Source organism: Malaclemys terrapin, chromosome 16, assembly GCF_027887155.1.
Source record: "Malaclemys terrapin pileata isolate rMalTer1 chromosome 16, rMalTer1.hap1, whole genome shotgun sequence".
NCBI lineage: Eukaryota > Metazoa > Chordata > Testudines > Emydidae > Malaclemys > Malaclemys terrapin.
In genome coordinates this window covers 26,187,608-26,214,843 of record NC_071520.1, presented here as the reverse complement: position 1 = coordinate 26,214,843, position 27,236 = coordinate 26,187,608, and the positions used below count along the sequence as shown (strand labels likewise).

Below are 27,236 nucleotides of genomic sequence, written 5' to 3'. Positions count from 1 at the left end.
AGATTGATTTCTATATATTTTTATCAGGGGAAGCCCCAGCCTGTCTGCACATTTGCAGAAAATATAACTTTAGAATCCAGGAGAGAGAGAGACTACCTGGTCGGTGTCTAACCAATTTAAAATTAGAAGAAGGACTAGTGATTGGATTGGAATTAGATTGATGGAAAGCAAGAGGATCACACAAGTTTCTTGGGAAGCAAGAGATTGCCATAAGTTAAATAAGGTTTGAACCTCATAAATGTTTGAGGTTCTCCTATCTTTACTGCACAGATTGGTTCCTCTTTATAACACTTCGTTGTAAAGCTATCCCTATTAAAAGGTTTTTGTACTCTAGATTACAATTTGTATTGGTCCTAACACAACTTCCATTGAAGTGAGTTCATCCATTAAGTTCAGTGGGCGTTGGATTGGATCCTGTGTTCATGGAAATGCTCCCTCTTTATTACACGCTGTACAAAATACCCGGTTTTCAGAAACAGTCTTGGGGCAGGTCTATATTAGAAGCGCTACATGGGCATAGCTGCGCTGCTGTAGTGCGTCTGGTGAAGACGCTCTCTGTCAATGGAAGAGCACTCTCCTGTCAGCATAATTACTCCACTTCCAGGAGAGGCAGAAGCTAAGTCGGCAGGAGAGCGTCTCGCGCTGGTGTGGACAGTGCTTGGGTTGCTGTGATTTGCATCGCTCACAGGGGGTGTCTTTTTCACACCCCTGAGCGATGTAAGTTAAATCGACTTACGTCGTAGTGTAGACCTGCCTTTGGAGAGAGAGGACGAAATTTGGTGTAAATAGGTGTAATTTTGTATCTATCCTGATGAAGAACATTATAAAATATCAGTAGAAGGTTTGATACTCTTATTTAAAATATATATTTATTCGTAGCTATTTTCTTTTTGTCCACCTTATAGATCAGTAAATGCAAGTAATGTTCGAAGCTGATTAGAACTTTTTCCATTTTTTCAGTTCTTGTCAGGGTTTGACAGGCCATATACCTGAGCTAAAAAGGTTCAGAGACCTTTATTCACAATAACTTCCAGTGTAAGCAAGGCATTAGGTTGCATAATCAGCAGGATAGAATTCATCTATATACAGAATAAACAGGCAATTCAAACCATGAGAGCAGAGCTGAAGCAGATTGTGATGGTACCCCAATTATAAAATGTACTATGTTTCCTAATTATCGTTTGCCTATCATTTGTTTTACGTAATATATCATTCAGTTCCCTTTCTTCACATCTCATACCTGTTTTCTCCCCATATCTTTCCCTTCCTTTTCTTTGCCCTCCCATTCTTAATACTCTCACTGTTTTACTAATCGCATATTCAGGTAATGCCTTTTCTTCATATATCAGGTAAAAAAACTGAATGCTATGGTGGCAGATAAGAAGTCAAGCTTAGCTCCAATTATCAAAGACTTGAGACAGTTGCGGCAGAACTGTCAGGTTAGTAAAAACGTTTAGGAATATACTGTGTAATAGACATTCGTGAACTGTCTGTGCAGTGGGACAAATTTTCAGAAATCACCTCTAAATTATGCTTTGCAGTTTTGCCCATGAAATCAGGGGCACATCTGCGACCTGCTTTACTCCAGATTTATACCAATATAACTGTGTTTGGTTTCAGTAGCGTTACAGCAGCATAAAACTGGTATCACAAGTGGCGAATCAGGTCTGTAGATAAGTCTGTCTGTAAACTGCCATTCAGAAGTCTGTGTCCAAAACTGATTGCATGTGCACATTTAGAGGCTGAGTTGAGGCCCCTATGAAAATGTAAGGCAATATGCATGTTACTTAAGTTTTATTCTTAGTTGTTGGTATCCAAAGAGCTAGATCCTGTGGTGGTACAAGTCCATACTGTCTTGTGGACACAGGTGCTGGGGGTGCTGCAGCACCCCTGGCTTGACGTGGTTTTCATCAGATACAGGGTTTACAGTTTGGTTCAATGGCTCTCAGCACCCCCACTATACACATTGTTCCAGCCCCCCTGCTTGTGGATTTAAACAATTTAATTATAAACCTTGGGGATTCCCCCCCCAGAAAATAGAATGATTTTAATGACAAATAACACTGTCATGTTAGTTACATGAGAGCCTCCTTACAGCTGTATGGAAGGCAAAACTACAATTATACATGATTTACAAACCTCTTTTACCTAGTACGAGACCACAGTCAACTTGGAGGAAAGCTGGAAGGTGCAGATTAGGTAAACTGTGGTGAAACTCTGATTGAGAAAAGCAGTTTGCAACATGAAAGTGGCCAAAGGGGTCTGGAACTCTTAAAAATCAACAATATAGCCATACTATCAGTCTGAGGCTTTTCCCCTCACAATAGTCATTTCTATGGTGATGACATCATCATCACAAAACAAAACATCATAATTAAGCAGTTGTAGCTGAACACACCAGTACCATCTTGAAGACAGCAATTTTATCCATTGGCTTTAGAAAGCTACAGGGCTGGGGGGGGTGGGGGGGGGGAGAAGTCATCCAGATCCTCAACTGGTGTAAACTGTCCCACTTCCAATAAAAAAATGAAGCTCTGCCCCTTTTTTACCAGCTGAGGATTTGGACACACTCTTTTTGTAATTCATTTTAAAACATGTGTCTGCAAATACAGGATAATTAAATGGGATTTAGTAACAATATGTACTCCTTGTAAGGGGAAGTACGATAACTTTCATCGTTTGCTAAAAAGTTTTAATGTAACATCAATTTTTTCTTTCTTTCTGCAAAGGCCAACCTATTCTCGTTTTATAATGTAAATAAATGTCAACAAAATTGTATTTACATGGAACATAATTGATCATCTAAACTATCTTGTAGGCTTAATGTTTAAAGAGCAAGTAAAACCTTTGACGCTTTGTGAACAACTTAGAAATTGAATCCACCATGTTAAAGACTTTGGATATAAATATCAAAAGGAAACTTGTATGTTACGTTGTAGTTTACACTACTGATCCTCCAATATGCAGGGCTAGAAGTGATATCCTTGTAATTCTACTCGTATGTCTGCTTGGTTTATGTAAGACACTCTGAGTGTGCCAATAGCTGAGGTTCAAGTGTGAGACTGACAAGAACTTACATTGCTTAGGTGCCTTATGTTACTAGACTGAAGTTTTCGTTTACATGACCTTCTGCCCTTTTCACACCAGGAGTTAACCCAAGAATGTGATGGAAAAAAAGGCCAGTATGACAGCTGTGCAGCAGGTTTAGAAAGTAATCGCTCCACACTTGAACAGGTAAGATTGTTATTACTGTATATTTACAAACTATGAAGAATATAATTCATTATGGGATAAATTCCCCCACCCTGTCTCTGGACAGGAAGGATGGCCCAGTGAGTGGGGCACTGGTGGGAGACCCAGGCTCAATTTCCTGCATTGCCACAGACTTCCTGTGTGACTTTGGGAAAGTCACTTAGTCTCTCAGTGCCTCAATTCCCCATCTATAAAATGGGGGTCCCAGAGAAGAGATGGGGATTGGAGGGATAAAACCGCCTATTGAAATGTCATGGAATGATGCCCTTGTAACTGGGATAAACGCAGACCCTGCTTTCTGGACAAGGAAGACCCCAGTGCATGCAGGTTGGGAGTGACTTGATTTCCCCAACTATGCATTTCCAGCTCCACACATCCTGAGGTGCCTAGGTCTATCTGGAGTTGTACACATCTCCTGTTTGAGCACAACAAATGCATTGAGTGGATCTTCCAGGCCCATCCAATGGAATCTTGTCCTGACCAGCAAAATTCTTTTTGCAGAAGATGCATCTGCCAGAATCCCTGCTCACTCATGTAGCACCTGCTAGGATAGCATTTGGCTGTTTGAATGTTAATGAGTTATTACCAAGAGAAATTTTCAAATGTTTATGTAACTGGAATGCTATTTTCACTAAATTAGCAAAACAAAACCAATGGTTAATGGATAAATGTAATGAAATGTTAAGCAGCTGCTATCCATAGGCATACAGAGTAATTGTTTTCCCTGAGAATTTAAAAAATGCTTATAAAATGTGCCTGTTTGCATATTGGATAGATTACAGATATCACTTTTTATAAATATCCAAACATATACTTGTATGTCTAAGTGCTTGTCTACACCTAAAATGCTACAGCAGCACAGCTGCTCCGCTATAGTGCTTCAGTGTAGACACTACCGATGTCGGTGGGAGGAGTTCTCCCATCGCCGTAGGTAATCTGCCTTCCCAAGAAGCAGTAGCTAGGTCGACGGAAGAACTCTGTCAGCCTACCACTGTCTGCCCCGGGGGATTAAATCAGTATAGCTACCTCTCTTGGGGGGGTGGATTTTTCACATCCCTGAGAGATGTACCTTTACTGAGGTAAAATCCTAGGGTAGACCAGGCCAAAAACAGGGATTGTATACACACAAGTTTTGAACTGCTTTAACTATATCAATTTACAAACTGATGTAGTTAAATCCATGCAATCCCCCAGTGTGTATGCAGATATACTAGAATTAACATCCTTGTACTGGTCTAGTTTCTATTTCTGGAGACCAACCCTAACAGTTTTGTCTAGACTTGAATTTTAAGTCCTATTCTAACATGTTAATTGATTGTCAGTTAACGTGTTAGCTAACATGATGGTACCTTCTGATGTTGACATTTCACAAATGTGTTCCAGGACACGAACCCTTATGACGTGAATAAGAACTAGGATTTGAGTCCTGGAACACATTTATGAAGTTTCAGAGTAGCAGCTGTGTTAGTCTGTATCCGCAAAAAGAACAAGAGTACTTGTGGCTACTGCCCACGAAAGCTTATGCTCTAATAAATTTGTTAGTCTCTAAGTCTAGACAAAACATTAAGGGGCCAAAGGGATTTTTTTTAATCCTTTCATTACCATTTTAAAAGGAGCTTTAATACTGGAAAACCCAAATGATTTCACCATTTAAGGTACTGAACAGTACATGGTGATATGCATTAAAATTCTGCAGCAGCAATTGAAGGTAAGATCTTTTGGTGGAGAAATCTTTTAAATATTTTTTTTAATTCTTGATAATTTCTTATGAAGCTTCTCTCATGACTGATGAGTGCTGAATGTCTCAAATTTAAATGGATGTAATCTTTATAGAATTCAAAGATTTTGAGCCCAAAGCAGCGAACAATGCTTTGCACAATAAGCAAAGGGAATTCAATTACTAATTCACATGACATTGACTGCAGTCAGAATTCTGCACACGAAATTATGGCAGGATGTTGCCCTAAACACTTCCAGTTGTACTTTGTACAATAACAGTCTGTCTGCTGGGGACCTTCAAGAATACTGCCTAATAAAATAGATTGTTCTCACACTGCAGGAAGTAAAAGGGCTGCGTGAGGAGTGTATTCAGGAAGAAAGCTGCTATCATCATACTAACTGCATGAAAAAGGTAAGTCCACGAGAGAGAAGTCTAAACATGTGTAGGTGAGAATATTTAAGTAGGAAAGATGGTATATGTCTAAAATATGCTGTGTATTTCCTTTTAGAATCTAGAAATACAACTTCAACGTGCTAAAGATGAGATGAAGACATATGTTTCCCCAGATCCACAAGACAGAAGAAAAGCAATTAGGTAAATGTTCTTGTCTGTCTCTTGTGTGTTAATTCAGAGGATTTTTATAAACTGAGCCTGAAGTTATAAATTTTTTCATTGGTATTTAAACTGGAAGAAAGAATTCACCATCTAAGCTTAAAAATACTATAATATTAAAAAAAAATAAGTATCCTACATCCAAAAGATATTATTGTATATCTAGGAGTTCTCTCAAACATACCAAAAACCTTTCCCTTTGTGTTGGAGACTATAGGCCAGACAGTAGCTTTTAACTCAGGTTCCCGTTGGAGATGGATGCAAAGGTGTCTTGCTGCAGCTAAGCCCAAGGAGGAAATAATGGGTGAGTCAGCCAGATTTCCTCCAGGGGTTTCTGAAAGTGCACACTGAAGCAGCAAATTCATCACCTTTTCAAGGGAGTGTAGCATATGTTGTCCTCAGATCCTGACCAGCTCTTGCCAGTCTGATACAATAGCTAGCACTAGTACTGGTGCTTGAAAGGAGGAGTGCCTATGCTCAGAGGAGAATTGTGTGTTGCTCCTTGTACCCTCCTGATACCATTCACCCCAGCAGACACAAGTGGGTGCTACTGGAATATAAATATTTAATAATAATAACTGGTCACTTATGTGCAGAGAAGAACTTGAATGTTCTACAGAGGGGCCGTTATTAGTACACTAGAACTGAAACTGGGAATTGGTGTAGGAGAAAAGTGAGAGGGCCAAATTGAGGGTGAAGAGAATTTAGTGAATATAACTTAAAAACACAAACCAACCTCCAAATGTGTCTCATCTCCTAATCTCTTTGTATGTTATATCCCTTTCCACCACTCAGCTCCCCTTATTTTTTATAAGACTGGATGCTCTTTAGGGCAGAAACTGCATCTTCCATTGTGTGTGGAAAGTGCACGGCACATGGCAAACACTACTGCCATCTGTCAATAATGGTTGCATGGAATCAAGTAACTGTGATTGGGCAAACAGAGGAGCAAGTAGGGGAAATGCGGGAATTGGAACATGGTGAGTGGAGTTATGGGATTCTGAGCATTGAGAGTAAGACTTGAGTGGAGCATTGCCACTTCTCCTGCTGTCACTGTTTCACTGAACCTTTGCTAAACATGAGAAAAGAAGCTAGATAAGGTAACAGTTTCTCTGAAATTATAAACATTTTATTTTGACCTTCTGTGAGTTCAGAAAGCATTCACATTTATAAGTATACTGAAGGCTTTGATATGCAGATATTTACAAAATGCAAAATAGGGAGAGAAAATGAGTTTCTAGACCTCCTTTCAGGATGTGTATGTATTTTCACTGGGCACTGGAATGTAAACAGAGCTAAAATGAACCATAAATAGAACAGCACTTTCCTAATAACGTATTGAACAAAAAAGTCTTAATTCTGACCCTCTTTATTGGATATAAACTCTGTTCCATACAGTCAGTACTAAGGAATGTGAAAAGTTAATTTTGTTCTCTAAAAATAAAGGTTGGTTTTTTTTCTAATTAAGTTGCATTCATTCCAGTCATCATTATAAATAGTAAAGAAAAAGACTACCAAGAAAAAAGAGTTCTTGTTCTTTATCATTGTTTTGCAATAAACAGCTTTACTTAAAACAAACAAAAAACACATCCTGGGGCCAGGTTCTTAGTTGTGCCTGAGTAACATCCAGTGAGCTTGATAGGAAGGAGGAGACTTTAGATGGCTTTCTGCTCTTTTGATCTGGTGGGAATAGCCAGGGCCAGTTTGGCTCCTAGCACAACTTGGAGCAGCCTCATGGCTGTTCGGACTTACACACTGGCTAGAATGGTTCTGAGTTGCCAGAGCACAACATGCTCCAGCCACCCCATCTCCGGCCCCTAACACATCTACTCTGCTGAGAGAGCAGGAGCCAGGATCAGATGGCATGGAGCTCAAAGAATGTACTGGAGCTCAAAGATGGAGTAATCAATGGGAATGGGGAATGTATCACAGCAGATCCGCCACCCTTGCCTAATAATACCCTACTAGCACAACCTGCTGTGGTTTATTGATGTGTTTTATCCTTTTGGAAACTAGGATTTCCCCATGCTGAGCAATTTTGAAAGTTCTTTAGATGTTTGAACCACTCTGTGTTCCATGAACTCCCAAACCCTCTGCAGCTAAGTGTGCTTGTTCCACACCATCATACTTCATTCTTAAAAGAGATCATGTTTCTTAATATCTCACCTAAATTTGAAAAATATGTAAACAAGGGCATAACAGCCTATCAGAATTTGTTATGATTTGCATATTCTATCATGCTGTCAGGTTTCATGTACATCAAGGGAATAGCTTCATCCACCGATGACAGCAACAGGCCAAGATTTTTAATATTGGATGTCAAGAGTGATGCTCCTACATCTATCTCTAGGCACCTAAATAAGAAGCCTGATTTTCAGAAGTGCTGAGCACCCAGCAATTCCTATTGAAATCCCCTGGAGCTGCAGGATACTCAGCATCTTTGAAAATCAGGCCACCAGTGTTAGGTTTTGTCAAACATGAGACCAAATCCTGCTCATCTTGAACTCCTGAGCCTTCCCCTTTGCTCCAACGATACTATTCCCATGAGCGAAGCAGTCTGGATTTGAACACTGTATGGCATTTCTACAGAAGTATGACACTGAGCAGTCTCCGAATACTGGCGACTTTAATGCAATATTAAAAAGGGTCTCAACCGTGCACTATTCGGGAGGAGCCACGTACCCAGACTTCACGTGGGGAACCCCAGAAATCAAACTTGCTCTGAAAGCTTAACAGTGACCTTATCCATTCGTGAATAGCATTTTATGCCAACTGCACAATTATGGGGGTCAAAGAAGTCCTGAAGCCTGAGGATAAAGATGTCTCTTCATCTCACTCTTTTGACTTTCTTATTTAGGGGCCCTTAGATTTTGATGGTATCCCCATCCTGGCTATACTTGTAAACTTTCTACCACTTTCCATTTTTTCCCCACTTGTAGAGTTAATCTGTTTTATTACTTAGAGCTAATTAAAATTCTATTATGTACCTTCTTTAGAGAACAATATACACGAATGATCCTTGAACAAGAAAACCTTGGGAAGGTAAGGATGAGTTTGGGTTTTTTCACTTGAACAAACATGTTGCAGTTCGTACTTTTATTTGGTTCAATGTTCAAAACTGTGCTCATCCTTTTAAAAAGCATATTGCAGAACACAGAGAAAACTCCATTACTGTTGGCATCAGTAATGAATCCCCTGAAAAGATATCACACTTACCCTTCAGAGTTTGATTTCCTACAGAGCATAGCATGAGCTTCTTGTAAAAGATAGTCAAACAGCTTAACACAACAGCACATACCCTGTAAACCATTTGGATAAGAAACTGAAACATAGATATAACAAACTGTGCCAGCTCAAATTCGAAGTCGTATATAAAGCAACCTGTTGAAGTCCATAAATTTTAGAGCTGTCAGTCTTATCTTTATAAAAGGCTAATGATATCTTCAATGTAGTTGTGTTAACAAAAGCCGTTGTCCAAGTTTATTCACATGTGAAGTGCAGGCTAGTGAAGGGCTTAGCCATGCTATTTCAATCAGAATGTCCTCTTTTTCCTCTCTAGTTTTCCCTTTGAGTCAGTTTGCGAGTGAATTTTACAAGTTTGTGTCACTATAGTTGAGAATTAATTGCAGTTTCTCATGTAAAAGTTTAATTTCAGGATATATAACTTCATGATCAGAATCCATTACAGGCTATAACTTGCTATGCAGTGTCTCAGTCTGGAAGTGAACTGATTTTTTTAAAATAAACTTTTACAAAACAAATGGGACTCCCTACAGAGAAACTGGGAACACAGCAGGGTAAAGTTGCACTATATAAAAAATGGGGTGTTATTTTCAAGGAGCTGCAATAAAATTAACATTATACAAGGCACACACATCAAAGACTACAGAGAATGCTGCATATCCATTTACAAGGAATGTTTTTGAACTTAACTGAATATTAATAATGTTTCAAGGGGAGAGGAAATGTTCTTTATTCACATTAGGCTACCTATGTAAGCTAACGTTTGTCATGTTGAACCTATCCAAAAATCTGAAATACGGTAACTTTATTTGTTCATAACAGAAACTACGAGAGAAACAAAAAGCTGTGCGGGAAAGTCATGGACCAAATATGAAGCAAGCTAAAATGTGGCGGGATTTTGAGCAACTGATGGAGTGTAAGAGAGAGTGTTTTCTAAAGCAACAAAATCAAACTTCTGTTGGTCAAGTCATTCAGGAAGGTGGCGAGGATAGGCTGGTATTATGAATTCGTTTAGAATTCCTGCTTCTTACCCCGTCATTTCCTCAGATCGTTCAATTGAATATTGCTTTGTTTTCTCACTGTTTCTACATAGGTTACTTTTAAGTTATTTATTTTCAGTGGGTAATATAAGGTTGAAATGAACTTTCATGCAAAAAAACCTCTACATTATTTAAGTGCCAGGTTAACGGCTTAAGTCATATGGAGGGTCTTCGGTGAGCCTTCTGCACTGAGGTGAATTTCACTGTAAAGTCTATGGATCTTCCCAAAGAAACCAAGGGGACAGAATCCTTTCCCAAGGCCACAGAAAGCTGGTAGAGCTGCTCTTCAGCTGTTACTGTCGCCCTAACACTACATTTCTCAGGGGAAAGGATAGGAAGTTCTGGTCCACCCATTTCCTAGCTCGGCCCTCTCCTTCCTGCCTTGCCTGAATTCATTCACTATGTGCTGGTAAGCATGGAGCCATTGCAGAACCAAGCTCCACGCCATGCCAAAGGTGCGCACACTCCACTCCCAATCTCCTTACGCAACTGAAGTAAACTGATTGTGCTGCCAGAGGGACCCTTCATTGGCACAAAGACAGAAGCAGGATTTGAGAACAATTACTTGGATTCTGAGCTTTTTCCACTTTTTTCTTTTTAAATATGTGCTGTCTTCTAACTTTGCCCTGTGGTTGTATGTTACCCTCATGAACTTAAACTGGGGCCTAGTAAGAAATACAGGCCTAGGGTTTCCCCTGCACTGAGGCAGCTTTGTGCTGCTTTATTTATGCAAAGTGATTCTAAAGCAGTGATAGCTGCCCACAGGAGGATCATCCCAGTGTAGGGGCAATCCTCCAGTGATGTAGATCTGGCCCAATTCTTCCGACATAAATTAGGAAATGGAGAAGTGTTTGTGGACAAGACTTCCCTGCACCCTGACTAGTTGTCAGAATAGCCCCTGGAGGTCACTGGCAGCCTTCAGACTGTTCTGAGACTTCAGTGGATCCATCTGGTGCACAGCTGGCCCAGGATCAGAGGAGTGCAAAAATGGCTTGAAACTCTCCTTCACCCCTCCTGATTTTTGCTGTGCACTCCTTGGCCAAACAGACAAGGGTCAGAGCTATAAAGTTATGTCATGAAGATCAAAATTCTTACTGCTTTTCTTATTTTCTTTTGGCCTGTAGAAAAGCCATTTGGAAATTTCTATCCTGTTTGAAATAAAATTGACCTAATTTTTAATAGTACCTTCAGTGTTACTTTGGATATAACAAGTATTTTAGCCTTCTCTGATATTTAACTATACATCCACTTGCTGCTTTTTGTGTGAACCCCTTCCCTAACCTGTATTTGCATTAAATATATTTAACAGAAATAGAAGAAAAAAAAATCTGGTGTCTATAGTGTGGCTTTGTAATTTTTTAAAAGTTTCTTTAGTTGATAGAAGTAATTGAACAGTCATTATTAAAGGCAAGGGCCTAAGAGGAAGAAGGCGTTTGAAAAGCTCAGATTCACTTCACAGAGTTATTTCCAAATTCTCCCTTTGGCAGCAAAAAGTGTTTGCAGCCATGCTAAGAAAACAAAGCCTTCAAATCCCGCACAACCCTAAGATTTGCCTGGAGACAGGGTACAGTCCCCTCTCATCCCAATGTGGGGCCCTGCCCCTTGGCTCCTCTTTCCCCTTCAGGATAGATCAAGGGACTCTTTCTCCGCAGCTACACACTAACCTTCTCTCCAAGGATAGGTAGAAGCTGCAAAGGGTTAAGCAGCATTAACTCCTATGCAGATTTTCACTGGTTTGGAGGGAAGCCTGCTGTGTAGGGGGTGGACCTTAGGTAGATTTACAAGCAGCTGGGAGAGCATGTCTCATTACCACCATGTGCCTCTTCCACAATTTGAGTGCCCTACATGGCAAAAGGAGGATTGTCTTAAGGTTAAGGCACTGGACTGAAACTATATCAAACAATGTGCTCGGAGCAAGCTCCACAAAATGGCAGCAGACTCTGTGGTATGGGGAAACCCAGTTCCAGGAATATCTTTAGGTTCTTCTCTTGCTAGCCCAGTATTTATTAATTATTACTTATTTATTTACAGTGCTCTGGTGCCAAATGGAGCTGAAGAAAGTTATGGGAGTTACATACTTGGCCTTTTGAGGAAGAGTTATAGGCATCTTGTTGAATGCTTGTCATCAACAGTGGAATAGCATGGCCATCTAGACAGGAGATATATTAGGGGGAGCCTGGGATGATCTCCAGAAAAGGGGCATTTGGATTCCTTAGGGGTCAGGTGCAGTGGTGAAGGAGAACACATGCTCCAAAGCCACAGAAAAGGGGGGAGGGGAGAGGATGAGGGAAGGATGTGCACATGAAACAAATACTTAAGAAAATCCCAAACTCTAAAATCACATTAAATCATTTAGACATCTCTTTTTTATATGGCATTGCCAGTTACGCAGGAGTTATGCTTTTATAGGAAATCTATAGGAGTAATGTACAGTCCAACTGGATGTAATTTTTTTTCTGTTCACGGTTACCCTGAAAGCAGAGTCTCTTTCTTTTTAAAAACAAGTTATTGGTAGTTGATTTAAGATTACATGATGGTTGCACTGATTTAATTAGTGCGGCATCATTCTTACAGCATCAGAATGACTTGCTGAAGCGAAGCAGAAAATCATAATTACTCTAAGAAAAGACAATTGGAAAAACTAAAAAGCTGTTACAGTTATTTTTAGCCTTTATATAAGTGGACATTTAATGCGGGTTTAATGGATTCTGTTCAGTGGCTTTTCCAACCAGTTAGTGATTTGATGGGAGCATTCAAAAATCTTTGACTGATTCTGACAGTTAATTTCTTCTGCTGGTAATTTACAAAGAAGAAGCTTATTATCCTTTGCTCTATTAGTATTAATAGTCTAGCTGAGATTACAAATACAACTTGGAAAATCACCTGCCTTTTACTTGTGAAGATCCAAATAACAAAAAAATGTAGCCAGTGAAATTCTGTGTTTCTGTACTTTTAAAAATGTCTTCCTATTAAGACACCACTCTTGCTAACAGTTGCTAGGACCAACTGCATACACTGATTCCAGAGACTAGTACCTATCTTTACCCAGAATTAAATCAGGAGATAATCCAACTTTAAAGGCTGTTTGTGTTCCATAGCATTGCATGGTTTTGTCATGCAAGCTTAACACTGATTCAAGGGATGTCCTTTTCAAGAGTTACAGGCAACTCCCAAATGAGTAAGCACTATGAATAGGGAAATCAGAAATGGGCATGAGCAAACTTATTTGGCTTGTTACATAACCGATCAGTTAATACTTTTATCATCTGGATTTCACATGCTCATTTGTTTCCTCAATATTAGCAGTTACCATTTTGCTTCTATTAGAGCATTAATAGAGGAGAATATTAGAATATCCCCCAAATGGCTCAATCTGCAAACACTATATATAAACATATAACTTTACTTACGTGATTAGTACAAGTGAGCAATTCACATATGTAAAGCTGTCCACCTGCTTAAGTGTCTGTAGGCTTGAGCTCTATAGCTGAATTTTATTATGTTTAAATACGTTAAATTTTTGGTAGATATAAAGTACAAAAAAAATCTGAAGAAAAATCTAGTTCAATTAAGACCTGTGAGAATGTCCTGATTAATTAAAATTGATAGTATAATTCCCAGTATGTAATATAAAATCTGTTCTTATGGTGACCAGATGGCCTGGGGAACTGGAAATGGGATACAGAGCCTTTCACCTTTAGATCACTGTTCCATATCTGGCCCAGATCAGCAGTAGCTGAAAGTCACTACTACCTGGAGGCTGTCCTCAGCTCAGTTAAGTATGCATAATGAGTTGGCAGTATCAGGCCAGTTCCTAAATCACTGTGGCAGCTGGCAAAGTTTGGCAACCCTATAGCCATTCTCAACAACAAGGTAGGCACAGGATTGATAGGGCCATGGAGACCAACCTACCCTGTCACCATAGGTGTCCCCGCCAGACGAGGGTTGTGCCAAACTGGCATGGCAGAGGGTGGGAAGATTCTTGTATCTGCTTTATGGATAAAGAGAACTACAGACTTGATGCCTGTAAATCTGGCACCTTTCATTAGCGCTGTATTCGCTCAGATTTAAATGACCACTCCCCCACAAATAACTTGTTCTCTGTATGTCGTATGTTATTTATATCAGCAGGTTTCCTGCTGAAGAAACCATGTTAACTCTTCAGCTGCCTTTCTGTTCTGGCGTTTGTTCCAGCCTCAGAAGGGTAGCAGAATGCAACAATTTTCTTGGACATGTGAATGCTCCAGTAGGGAAGTATTGCATGGATCAGCTTTGGAGGTGTCTATTTCTCAAGGTATGAGCTGCATGAGGCAACACCCAAATAATTAGGTAGTTAAATAGTCTCAAAATGTGGCCTATTTTAAACTTGTTTTAATATGAAGAGGAAGAGGCCTCTGGATCCTGAATGTGTGACCCATACAAACCCAATTTTTCTGCTCTTGTGCTCCCTATGTTCGTTCTGCAGCAGCAGTTTCCCGACATCATCGCTAACCTATCTTTAACTAAAACATGGCAGGGGATGATTTTTCACAAACAATTGTACTGTGCTGCTTTCAGTGATTTTTGGTATACAAACAAGGAAGTATTGTAAGCAATTGGGGCGATGATAACTTAATGCCCCATTAGAAGGAGAGGGTTGTAGGAAAGGCAGAGCAAAAATTCCTACATAGTTGAAATAAAATCAGCAAGGAATTGTGGGTCAAATCCTACAGTCCTTCTGACAAAATTCTTGTTGACTTCAATTGGAATTTTGCCACAATAAGGTCTGATGGAGTTAGCCCTGTGTTCTTTTTCCTGGCCAAACATCAGTAGTTAAAGGGACAATGTAAAACTTTAAAAGAATAAATTTAAAAATATATATTCTTGCCTAAAATAATGGTCTTGATCCTGCTGAAGACTCCCACTAAAGTGGGACACTTTAATTAAAAGACCTGAAATTTATTAAAGATTTTCGCAGCATGAAAGATAAAAAGAGGCCAGATGGTATCACTTTAGTTTGTAGTTGATGTCTATTCAGTCTCACTGTCAGGTTCTCATGCAGTAGCACAATTCTGCAATGTTTAAAAAAATTAAATTATTGCTTTTTTATTTTATTTCATGGAAATATTTATTTTCATGAATGGTAAAAAAAAGAAAATAAAAGAATTTTCCCCATTTTTCCCCATTGTTCTTAGCTTAGAGAAAAACACAATTTTACAAAATGTGTGGAAAACTTGATCCAAACATGTCCCTTTAACAAAATCCTATTCCCAGAGCAATGCAAATAACATATAATATAGCCACAAAGAAAATGAAACAAAACCCTTCAGGTTAGCTGCAACTCTGCTGAAAACACAGAATCAGTATCTGCCAAATGGATTAAGGTCCTGATCTTGCAATTGGATCCACAGAGGCAGAGCGTATGTCTGCGCAGAGCTCTATTCAAGTCAATAAATACTGAATAAAATCACATTTTTAAGCTTTTGATTGCAACTGTTAGAGTTTTTAAAAAGCACCCATTAACACAGTAAGAACGTCACAGTGTCTCTTTTTGGAATGTAATAAAGCCAGATCCTGCACGCTTTGGCAAAACTAATCCTAGCGAAGCGTTTGGCTTATAGGAGTAGGGCAAACAGGATTTGACCAATATTTAATGATAAATTCTTCTCGCTCACTGCTCCCATCCCTTTGACTGGCGAGGAAACTGTCCTCGTTATTTTACAAATAATGAACCACAAACACATGCATTTTATGCAAATAATAAAGATGTATGAGGGAATCATGCAGAAATTGGCCAAGTAATGTTTTGTTTTTAAATTATGCAAATGATGCATTAGAGATGAATAAACAGTTAGAGAAGATACTGGGTTAAGTGAGATTTTTGATATGGTTTAAAAGCATTAGTTTTTTTATTTAAAAATAATTCAATTTAACAATTGAAAGTCTGAGGCTATAAAACGTTAAGTGAAAAATTCAGAATCTTATTTGATTTACTCCAATGGAGCATTAGCTGGACAGTAACATGTTTAGACGTGGCTGTTGCAAATGGAAATGTCAGGTCCATAAATGAAGAATTAAGTGAGGAAGAGTTGATTGACCCAAGATTTGAGAAGTTAAAATTGTGTGAGAATTATACATATTGCATATTGGTGATCAACTGACTTTTAAACTGTACATTCTCCAAATGCTGAACTCTTTCAATACAATTAATGTTTTACAATTTATTTGTAGATTGTTGTATTAACCTTGCTTTAGTCTGTCATATTTTTATTATATAAAAATGTATTTTTTAAACCTTAAAGATTAAAATGGTGTCATTTGAATTGCTTCCTACTAAATATAATACAGCCAGGTCACAACTCTGGTGTATACCAGCTGAGAAATATCTCATAGGGCTGGAAGGGACCCTGAAAGGTCATTGAGTCCAGCCCCCGCCTTCACTAGCAGGACCAAGTACTGATTTTGCCCCAGATCCCTAAGTGGCCCCCTTAAGGATTGAACTCATAACCCTGGGTTTAGCCGGCCAATGCTCAAACCACTGAGCTATATATTCCCCCCAGTAATATTTAACATCAACATTACACCTTTCATCCTTGAGGATTTCTCTGCTCTATCACTAGAGGAAATAGGAATAGATTGTTTTGGTACCTCTAGGAGCCAGCCTGAAAATCTTTAGAAACCCATTTATTGTCTTGAGGATATTAATGAAAATGAGGTATTCATTAACTCAGACAATGACAAATGACCATCTCAAGCTTAAAGCTCACCAAGAAGACAGCTTCCACAACTTGTAATTAGAGCAACTTGAACTCCTCTCAGATGACAAGAAGCCAGAGTGTGGCACGCTAAATAATGTTAACAGTTATGTTCCTATTTCTTTAAGGATTGGTTGTTCTTTTTCACATTGATTACACCAGACTTTCAGTCTGTCCATATGGAACACATCACTTTATACTCTTTCTAGACACAGCTAAGCATGCCTAGTTTTTCTTGAGGTTGATTAAATTGCATGAGCTGAAAGAGTAATAATAAAATATCAACTGTGTACATAGTAAGCTTTCTTACATAGGAAAACGTTTATGATGATTTTTACAAACATCCCTAACACAACTTGGTAACCCTTCCCAGCTTTTGGCTAAAAAAGATCGACTTACGTATAAGGTACTTTTTAATGACATATTTAAAAAAATTTTAAGTTCGCATAATGTCAACTTTAATGTTTTTAAGTCGGGGGGGACATCCTATAGTCCTTACCACTGTTGTCAAAGCTATTTTCAGCCTTTAAAAGGATTCACTTGCTAGTGACTTGGCAATGTCAAACAAATGTTCAACTTTTATTCTGACACTTCTTGAAGAATTTGATTGAAACTATATATGTCTAGATAACCTCCAACAAAGTGCCCCTCTTGCGTTTGTTTCAAGATATTTTTGGAAACAACAGAGGCGACCTTGGACAGAGCTGCTTTTCCAATTTAGGACTTCAGTTGGTCTAACTGAATAATTATAATCAGCAAACGTTTTTCCAAACACACAAACAGCAAAACAGTTTTGGTAATATATTGTACTGAACAATTGTGCTTTTCTGTAGTATGTACTTTGCCAGCCATGCTGATCTATTTAAGGCAAAATCAGTATATTTCATATTCAACAATCTACTTCCAAATACATTTACAAGTGGCTCTCTGGTGCACATTTGCTGTTCATCAAAAAGTCTGTGTAATTTTAATTGAACAGTGCTTATTTATGTAATATTTTAGTTTCTGTAAAACTAAGAACTAGGAATTAGCCTTTGCTTACTGACATCAAAAGTCTGATTTCAAGCCAGGGCTCACTCAGACTTGATGTAAAGTCTAAATGAGGACAGTGGTAATGCTGGCAAATGCTCTGTGATGGGATTGCCACCTGTCCAGATCATAGGAGAAATACTGCTTGTCAAGCTTCAAGTTTAAAAAGCAAGGTTAGGTGCCAAGGCCTGTGTACATCTAGTCTGGGACAGATCACTTGCTTTTCTTTCCTCAGTTGGCCAGTCTTACAGTTAGATCTGTAAATCTTTGTTGCATCCACTCAGGAGATTTAAACATTTTTGCACTTAATTTTATATCCAGTCAATACATTTGTATTTGTTTGCTGTTACAGCCTAACAGTATGTTATGAAGAAGTCGTAGCTTACTGCAGTAATAATGCAGTTCAGAGACTTTAAGGTCAGAAGGGACCATCATGATCATCTAGTCTGACCTGCACACTGCAGGCCACAGAACCTCACCCACCCACTCCTGTAATAGACCCCTAACCTCTGGCTGAGTTACTGACGTCCTCAAATCATGATTTAACGACTTCAAGTTACAGAAAATCCACTGTTTTACTGTTGTGAAATAAGTTCCCTGTAAGCTGTGTGGCCGTGTGGCCATACAGCAGGCTGTCAAGGGCCGTGCACGTGGGGAGCGGTGCCCCTCCCCTGGCCCAGCCCAGGCCCGTGGGAGCTGCTGGGGAGAGGAGCCCATCCCCCAGCCCGGCCCAGCCCCACCAGAACTGCCGTGGTCAGGGAGAAGCTCCGCTCATCCAGTGCCGAGCTGCTGTGGTGAGAGAGGACTGGGGGGAGTCCTCTCTCCCTGCCGCAGCCCTGGGGCAGCCTGCACCCCAAACAGTTCATCCCCGGCCCCACCCCAGAGCCTTCACCGCTAGCTGGAGCCCTCACCCCCTGCACCCAACCCTCTGCCCCAACCCTGAGCCCCCTCCCATATCCCAATGCCCTCACCCCAGAGTCTGAACCCCCACCCAGAGCCCTCACACACACACCCCACACTCCAACCCTCTCTGCCCCAGCCTTGAACACCCTCCCACACTCTGAAACCCTTAGCCCCAGCCCTACCACACATCACCTCCATATTGGAGCACATAACAAAATTCACTCCACACACGGATGTACAAAATTAAAGCAATACTGGTTGTGAATGCATTGGGCATGCTTAGAGGCACTTACTGGATCAGGTCCCATTCAAAATCCAATCGGAGGAGGTGGAGGTACCCAGCTTATAACTGTTAGCTCAGTGGTTAGAGCACTCACTGGGATGTGGGAGCTCCAGGTTCATTTCTCCTTCCACCCGTCAGAGGTGGAGGCAGGATTTTAATAGGGGTCTCCCACCTCTGAAGAGAGTTCTGTAAACACTGAACTGTGGGATAGTCTGATGTGCACCTTTCCCAGTCTCGCCTGTAAAAACTGTTGCACTCTAGATAAATCATGAAGGACTGATTGGAGCAGAGGAATTGGACTGGACCCATGGTCTCCCCCTTCCCAAGTGGGTGCCCTAACCACTGGATTACAGAATCACACTCTGGCCCAATAACTATTTAAGTATTTGTCCACAGTGGAACGGTCAACAGAAGAGAGCGAGGGAGTCCCATATCAGAATATCCCTTAGCTCAGGAATTAGAGAGTTCGGAGAGTCCTGTCTTTCTCCCCCTCTGGTAGAGAAGAGGGGAATTGAAGTTGGATCCCTCCCATGCCAGGTGTGTGCTCTAACCACTGGGGTAACAGTTATAAAATGGAGAATGGCACCTCCTCTTCTGAGCGTTTTGTGCGGAGCGCCTAACAGTCCTGTAAGAGGCACCTAAGCCACCTGAATCCGGGGGTGGGGGTCCCATTTGTAGATCACTAAGCAGGGCTAGGTGCCTCCCTACAGCATGGATTGAGGCACCTAGTGCAGAGAGAGAGAGTCAGGGCGTAATACACATCCTTCTCTTTGGCTTCTCCTATTGGCTAGTTTAGGCAGCTTCCTGCCTAGCATTCTGGCTTTTGTGGATAGCATTTTTCAGCATCTGTCTCCCCGCATTCATTGTATAGGGAGCCTAACTCAGGCTTTGTGGATAGTAGTGTTGTTCCTGTGATTATCTAGGCACCTAAAAGCGAGGCGTCATGATGCTCAGCATTGCAATGCCTAAGTCCCTTCGTGGTTCCCACCCATGAACACTAGCCACAATTAATTGGACCTGTAAACATGGCAGCTGTTTTTAAAAATCAAGATGCGTATACATGTGTATGCCTGTGTGTGCTTGCATATGCTACTACTAAATTAGCTCAAAATCAATCATATTTGGCACTTATACAGGACCAAGCCTATGAACAACCTGAGATAGGTAAGTAAAAATTATTAACTTTATTTGTAGATAGGTAAATAAAGGCACAAAGAGATTCAGTAATTTATCCAGCTTCACACAGTGAGTCAGAGGTAGAACCAGGAATTAATGAGTCCTAACTTCTAGTATCCTGATCTGACCTTTAGGCCACCTGCCACTCCATAAAAGGTAAATAATTTTAAAGGCTGAATCATCGTCTACAGATTAACAGTATGATACTTAATTTGTTAAAATCTTTGTATTGAATCCAATTACACACTCAGACAAATATTAATATCAAGCCAATTTTTAACGGCACTGAGACTAAATTGTAACATTTGTGGACGGAACATCGGTGCATAAGATATCACATCAGAACTACCTGCAGTGATTTATATATTAAAGATATTCATTCAATTGCATGCAAAGAAACCTGCTAGTTTTAGGCCAAACTCCTGGAGCCCTTACAAATTTATGCAATTCTTATTTGTGACAATAAACCCACTGACGTCAACCTGACTATGGGCCGGCCTGATTCTCATTGTCCCAGAGCAGTGTAAAGGGACCTAAATCTGGGTATGAATTATACTTCCCCCACTTTAAGACTTCTTTAAACTGCTAAGCCTTAATCAGAAGCACTCTCAGCACAAGAACTATGCCTGTGAGTAAGGTTTGTATAATTAGGCCCCTCTTTTGTAAAGAATGTATTTAACTTTATGAGACACACAGTATTTTTGACAGGTGTGTCTGTCCTGTGTACATTTCCATTCTTCTGTGAACATCTAACTGGTGCCATAACTGAAGTATTAATTAAATAAGCAAGAGCAAATAGTAGCTATTCAACTGCAGAATCAACAGCAGAGTTTGCTTTTCCTGAAACCCTTCATTCCCTGTGTTATTTGGTACTGTCTTTTAAAATGCTAAAGGCATGTAATAGAAAAAGAGAAAACAAAAAGGGAAATTGGATGGTTCAGAGCACCAGGACATGGAGTTTCCATTTCTGGTTGGTTTCCCTGATTTGGAATGACCAAAAGCTGTTATTTTCTAAGGCCTCCTTAGTGGGCCAAATGTGATTAATTTAGTTGTGTTCCGCCCTTTCCTGTGGCAAAGACTCTATCACAAAATCAACAGCACAATTGACACTAAAGATCGTATTCCACTCTCATTTATATGGGTACTATCCAGGTTAGCCCCACTGGTCAGTTGTATGTACATTGGTGTAAAGAGCAGAATTTGGCTTTAAATAGTAACTGTGAATCTGACCCTGCAAACATGTGCTACTAGTAGAGCTAGTCAGGTTTTTCTGTTCCCCCTCTGGAAAATTTTTATAAAACCAAACAAAAATTTCTATATACTTTTTTGAGTTTATAACAAAAAAACCCAACAATTTTTAGCGACTAACTCCAAGGTTTTGGTTTTCAACTGAAAAATTTTTGGTTTTGGTTTTATTTGGCCCAATGTTGACATTTTCCATTGAAAGGAGATACTTTCCATGAAAATGTGTGTTTGGTGGATAATCAGTTCTGATGGTAATGTTTTGATCAGCCGTCACTACAAGGCAAAAGGCTTATTATTGAGAGTAATTCCCTGAAAACAAGTGAAATTCAGAGCAGTAGGCAGTGGTGTTTGTAGGATTGTGCCTTATGCAGAGTGGGCATGGAGAATGAAGGCTTATCTACACTTGGGATTTTTGCTCCAATACAGGTGCAACAGAACAACCATCCAATGCAGACACTCTGCACTGGTGTGACCCTTGGTTTGAACCTGAGGTGATCTGTACTGGTGCAGTCACCTTTTACGCTGAAGCAAAAAAGAAAAAAGAAAAAGAAAGAGGTGACACACCTAACCTGGGACATTATACCTACCCACAAATAATCTTAATGAAATGAACACCACCTAGGTTGTTATATTATTCAGGATTTAAGCATGCAGAACGTTTTGCAAATCTCTTTTAAACAAGAAATATTTTGTAAAATGGCATGCAAATAAATCTTGCCTCATTATTTCTCAAAGATCTGATAAGTTTATGTATAAACACGTGATTGATTTATGCACAGAAGTAACATGCTTTTGACATATGCCTTTGCAGTGTTTATGGTGCCCTGCGGTGAAGGAATCATGCAGGCTGGTCTATTTCTCTCTGATAAATATTTTCATCAACCTGAGGTTTATCATTAGAGTTTAATAATACACATACATATCCCCAAGCCACTGATGACAATATCATTAGAACATAAGAATGGCCACACTGGGTCAGACCAATGGTCCATCTAGCCCAGTATCCTGCCAACAGTGGCCAATGCCAGATGCTTCAGAGGGAATGAACTGAACAGGGCAATTATCTGGCAGTCAGAGGCATCCAGAGCATGGAGTTGTGTCCCTGAACATCTTGGCTAATAGCCATTGATGGACCTAACCTCCATGAACTTATCCAATTATTTTTTGAACCCAGTTATGGTTTTGGCCTTCACAACATCACCTGGCAATGAGTTCCATAGGTTTACTCTGTTTGAAGAAGTACTTCCTTTTGTTTGTTTTAAACCTGCTGCCTATTAATTTAATCAGGTGACCCTTAGTGCTTGTGTTATGTGAAGCATAAAAAGCATAATGCCTTTAAACCCACAAAATGTCCTGTACAAATGAGAATCTGTATTCATAAGAAATATTACAAAGGAAAGTAAAGTAGCAATAATTTTATTTTGTGATCAAAGGGACTGATTCTCCTTTCAGTTACGGTGAGTGATATAAATCAGAACTAAACCCTTTGAAGTCAATGGGGTCACTCTGATGTAAATGAGAGAAGAATCAGGCCTAAAAAATCTATAATCAGATCATCAGCTGGTAACACCATCGACCTCCAAAATGACCTGAGCTGCCACCATTCTCCAGCTACAAAAAGAAGGGTATATCACATTCTTGAAAGTGACAGAAAAATGAAAAAACAAAAGTGTATTATAATAGCAATAATACAGTTGTACCTCTGTTTTCCTTGGCAGCAATCTAATTCCCTCACATGTTACCCACTCAAGAATCTGATTATGACCTAGTCAAACAGAAGAGCAATGATATTATTGCTTAAATAACATGAGAACAATTTTATTGCCTTTTATTGTGTTTTGAAGAAAAAATCAGGTGCTTTATGAGTGTGTTTTTAAGGCTATGCAATCAGGTTGACCTTTCTTGAAATCACTTCCTAAAAGCCAAGATTCAAAATAATGTCTTACATCAATCTACTTTTAGAAGGGCTGTATTGCATCAGTATTGAAGTTTATACATAACATGTCCCTGTAATACCCATACATATTAAGATTTTATCTTTAAAATGTTACTTGCCTTTTACAGTCTTGATGCTTTTGGAAGAACACAGAGTGGTACACAGTGCTTCTAGTGCTTATTTTCCATTAGTCTATTACAAAAGTAATGCACAACATCTGTCTTTAATATTTCATATCAACTTGTCTATTAAAGTAAAAGAAGATGTTTCTATTTTAGTAACTTATGCTTGAAATTAAAGTGGTTTACACAGAAATTCTACTCTGATTTAGAATATCTGCCTAATTCACTAGACAGTGTTGATGACTTTTAGGACTGTTGAAATGGAAAACCTTAGTGGCACAAAATAGGATATACTAATTTTCTTTAAATGGACACTTTCAAATAATATCATATTTACAGTCTAACCTCAGAGTTACAAACACCTCGGAAATGGAAGTTGTAACTCTGAAATGTTCATAACTCTAAACAAAATGTTATGGTTGTTCTTTCAAAAGTTTACAACTGAACATTGACTTCAAAACAGCTTAGAAACTTTATTATGCAGAAAAAAAATTCATATCTTAATTTAAATGAAACAAGCACAGAAAGAGTTTCCTTACCGTGTCACATCTTTTTTATGAACTTTCCCTTTATTTTTTTTAGTAATTTACACTTAACACAGTACCGTGCTGTATAGTATTTGCTTTTTTTTTTTTGCCTTTTCTACTAATTCGGCGCGGGTGCTCGCCGGGATGTCGCATCGTAAGTTCTCAGCTCCCAGACATGGATCCCTTGGCTTTCTGCCCCGCAAACGCAGCCGTCGACATCGGGGCAAAGTGAAGAGTTTTCCCAAGGATGACCCCAGCAAACCCATCCATCTCACTGCCTTTCTTGGGTACAAGTCTGGCATGACCCACATTGTCCGGGAAGTGGACAGGCCTGGATCTAAGGTGAACAAGAAGGAAGTGGTAGAAGCAGTCACTGTGGTAGAGACTCCTCCCATGGTCATTGTGGGCATAGTGGGCTACGTGCAGACTCCCCGTGGCCTCCGCACCTTCAAGACCATCTTTGCTGAGCACATCAGTGATGAGTGCAAGAGACGCTTCTACAAGAACTGGCACAAGTCCAAGAAGAAGGCCTTCACCAAGTATTGCAAGAAGTGGCAGGATGAGGAGGGCAAAAAGCAGCTAGAGAAGGATTTCAATAGCATGAAGAAGTACTGCCAGGTTATCCGGGTCATAGCTCACACTCAGATGCGTTTGCTTCCGCTGCGGCAGAAGAAGTCTCACCTGATGGAGATCCAAGTGAATGGTGGCACCATTGCTGAGAAAGTGGACTGGGCCCGGGAGAAGCTGGAACAGCAGGTGCCTGTGTCAACTGTCTTTGGCCAAGATGAGATGATAGACGTCATTGGAGTCACCAAGGGCAAGGGATACAAAGGGGTCACCAGCCGCTGGCATACCAAAAAGCTGCCTCGCAAGACCCACAGGGGTCTGCGGAAAGTAGCCTGCATTGGCGCTTGGCATCCTGCTCGCGTGGCTTTCTCTGTAGCCCGAGCTGGTCAGAAGGGATACCACCATCGCACAGAAATTAATAAGAAGGTCTACAAGATTGGCCTTGCTTTTTTTTAGTGTCTGCTGACTGATTGCATACTTCTGGTTCCAAATAAGGTATACGGTTGACCGCTCAATTTGTAATTCTGGTATTCATAACTCTGAGGTTCTACTATATTAATGTACCTCAGTAACCTATCCATGCAGGATTCTTAAGAACCAAAGACCTTTGCCCCAATTTTAGGCCTTTTTACTCTCATTCTATGGTTTATGTTCTTCCAAATGTCATAGTAAAGAGAACCAAATGTAAGGGTCTAACTGAAGTTCTTTCCCAAGTTTAACTCAGCCAAAATATGTCAGAGTTAACGGTTGGGTTTGCTCTTAAATGGTAGAGAAGGTGCAACATGGAGCATTGATTTCTTTTTTGACTCAATAACTACAAACAGCATTAATTTCTCTGAACACTTGTAAACCATCTTGCAATGTCACTTGTGGTGAAAGAGACAATAATGATTGGGGGCTAGTAAACCCATATATCTTTCCATGATTTCTTATGTATTTTGTTTGAACTTCTTGACTGTTTACCAACCCAGAATAAGTTGCTTTAGTGATCTTACTTGTTGTTTTCAGTACTGTCAGGCACAGAGGGTACAGCAGACATGAAGTGATATCCTCCCTTCAGCACAGATCTGTGTTCATGCACTGTACCATAGTATGTAATTCCATCTCTCACTTGGTGGTTGGAGGAATAGAGTCCATGTAAGAATTACTCTTTCGGATTCCAGCCAGGATGATAATCAGGACAGGTTTATGCCTGTCTAGTTGGGATGGATGTCTAGATGCAAAGGAAATGGTGGAAGTTGGAAAAGAAGAGAGAGAGAGAGAGTGTGTGTGTGTGGGCAACTTTCCAAAAATAAAGCAGGGAAAATGTGTCATGATAATGACAGGCAGCTTGATAATTGTGGCATGATTAGAGAAGCAAAGTCACAAGAAATCCATGATCATGTCATGAGCACAGAACAATCTTTTTTTTAAAAGAGCATTCCTCATTAGAAAGGTAAAGCTAGTTAAACACACAGTCAATCTCAAGCAGGAGTGCTTTCACGTGGAATAGATTAATTTGGTACACTAAAAAGATTTATTTGCCACTAAATTAAATGTTTTATTCTCCAATGAAGGTATGGCATGGATGCACTGTCAGAGGTTTGGCCAAGGAATTTAACACATCTTTCTTTAGATTCTCCTAGACGTGTCTACATTGGGGGAAAAGATGTGTTTTTAACAACCATTAGCTTATGTATTAAAATCCTATCGTTAACAGGTAAGTTGTAGGTTTAACATGTGTTGGTTGATCAAGATAAACCCTCGTCTACCTTACAGGGTTGACCTCTCTCAGTTAACACATATTAAAATTAAAATTGCCCTGTCTACACTTTGTTTTTAACACATGTTAGCTAACATGTGAAAACTCCCTTTTCTACAGAAGAAAAGGCCCTAGTGTGAAGATAGAAAGGGAGAGAACTGAAGTATTTCTCATTGTCTCAAAATGGTCCTAAACCCCACAGTTTTTGGACCTAACACCGCTGTTAAAGTAGCTCTGAGACCTCTCGTACATCCAGCTCCAGCTCCTTTGCACTAGAAAAATGATGGTTGAAAGACAGATCTTATTAAAGAAATTAGACCTTCAGCAGGTCACACCCCCTATTTCATCATACAGACCTACCTCCGCATAGGACATATTCTAGAATGTGGTTAAGCACTATAGCTAAAGGGCACTCCAAACTGGGATACTAATCAAAATGATTAATACAAGATTTCTTGTTTCTTATTTTTCTTTCAATTTTGAGTAGTTCTTCTCTTCTTTACTTCCTGCTAGTGACAGATAGAGAAAAGAAACAAACAGAGAAGGCATTTTCTTCTTTGTCTTAAATTATCCATCTAACATATCCACCATTTCCGACCCACCCTATGTAAACAAAGTATTGACCAAGGTGGGGTTATGAATAAGTATCTAAAATTGTCAGAGCTATAAAAAGTTCAAGTTAACACATATTTGTACTTCCATAGCTTCTATGGATTTCAAGGTGCTTTACAAACATTTATTATCTCAACACTACTCTAAGCTCATTTACAGATGGAATTATTCAGGAAAAGCTATTCCTGAATAATTCCACATGTGGACACTCTTGTTTCAGGACAAAAGTGCCTTGCTCCTGTTTAGTTGTTAAGCTAAACATGAACAAGGAACTCTTGTTCCAGAATAAGAGTGTCCACACATGGAGTTGTTCAGGACTAGCTTCTTCTGAATAACTCCATCTGTAGACAAGTCCTATGGTACAGGTAGGTTACTATTTTTATACCCATGTTAGAGAGAGGGGAACAGGCCTGGAGAGGTCTACAGTATGTCTTCACTGCAGAGTTAACTCAAGTTACCTGCACGTGAGTAACTTCTCTTGAGTTAGCCTAGTT

The 27,236-nt window shown here is 39.7% G+C and overlaps 2 protein-coding genes across 3 annotated transcripts in view; both read left to right on the top strand.

The window, feature by feature from the left end:
* Nucleotides 1-16,141, top strand: part of IFT81 (intraflagellar transport 81) — a 68,413-nt gene extending 52,272 nt beyond the window's left edge. For both annotated transcript variants that reach the window (XM_054006281.1, XM_054006282.1), the window contains exons 14-19: nucleotides 1,350-1,439; nucleotides 3,148-3,234; nucleotides 5,312-5,383; nucleotides 5,481-5,566; nucleotides 8,581-8,626; nucleotides 9,650-16,141. In XM_054006281.1, the coding sequence (XP_053862256.1) occupies nucleotides 1,350-1,439; nucleotides 3,148-3,234; nucleotides 5,312-5,383; nucleotides 5,481-5,566; nucleotides 8,581-8,626; nucleotides 9,650-9,832 (564 nt within the window). In that variant the 3' untranslated portion in view covers nucleotides 9,833-16,141. The remainder of the gene's footprint in view (nucleotides 1-1,349; nucleotides 1,440-3,147; nucleotides 3,235-5,311; nucleotides 5,384-5,480; nucleotides 5,567-8,580; nucleotides 8,627-9,649) is intronic.
* Nucleotides 16,142-23,933: 7,792 nt separating this feature from the next.
* LOC128824866 (60S ribosomal protein L3-like) lies at nucleotides 23,934-24,845 on the top strand. Its single transcript, XM_054006741.1, has one exon. It carries the CDS (start codon nucleotides 23,967-23,969, stop codon nucleotides 24,843-24,845), a length of 879 nt encoding a protein of 292 aa, XP_053862716.1. The 5' UTR covers nucleotides 23,934-23,966.
* Nucleotides 24,846-27,236: the final 2,391 nt, after the last annotated feature.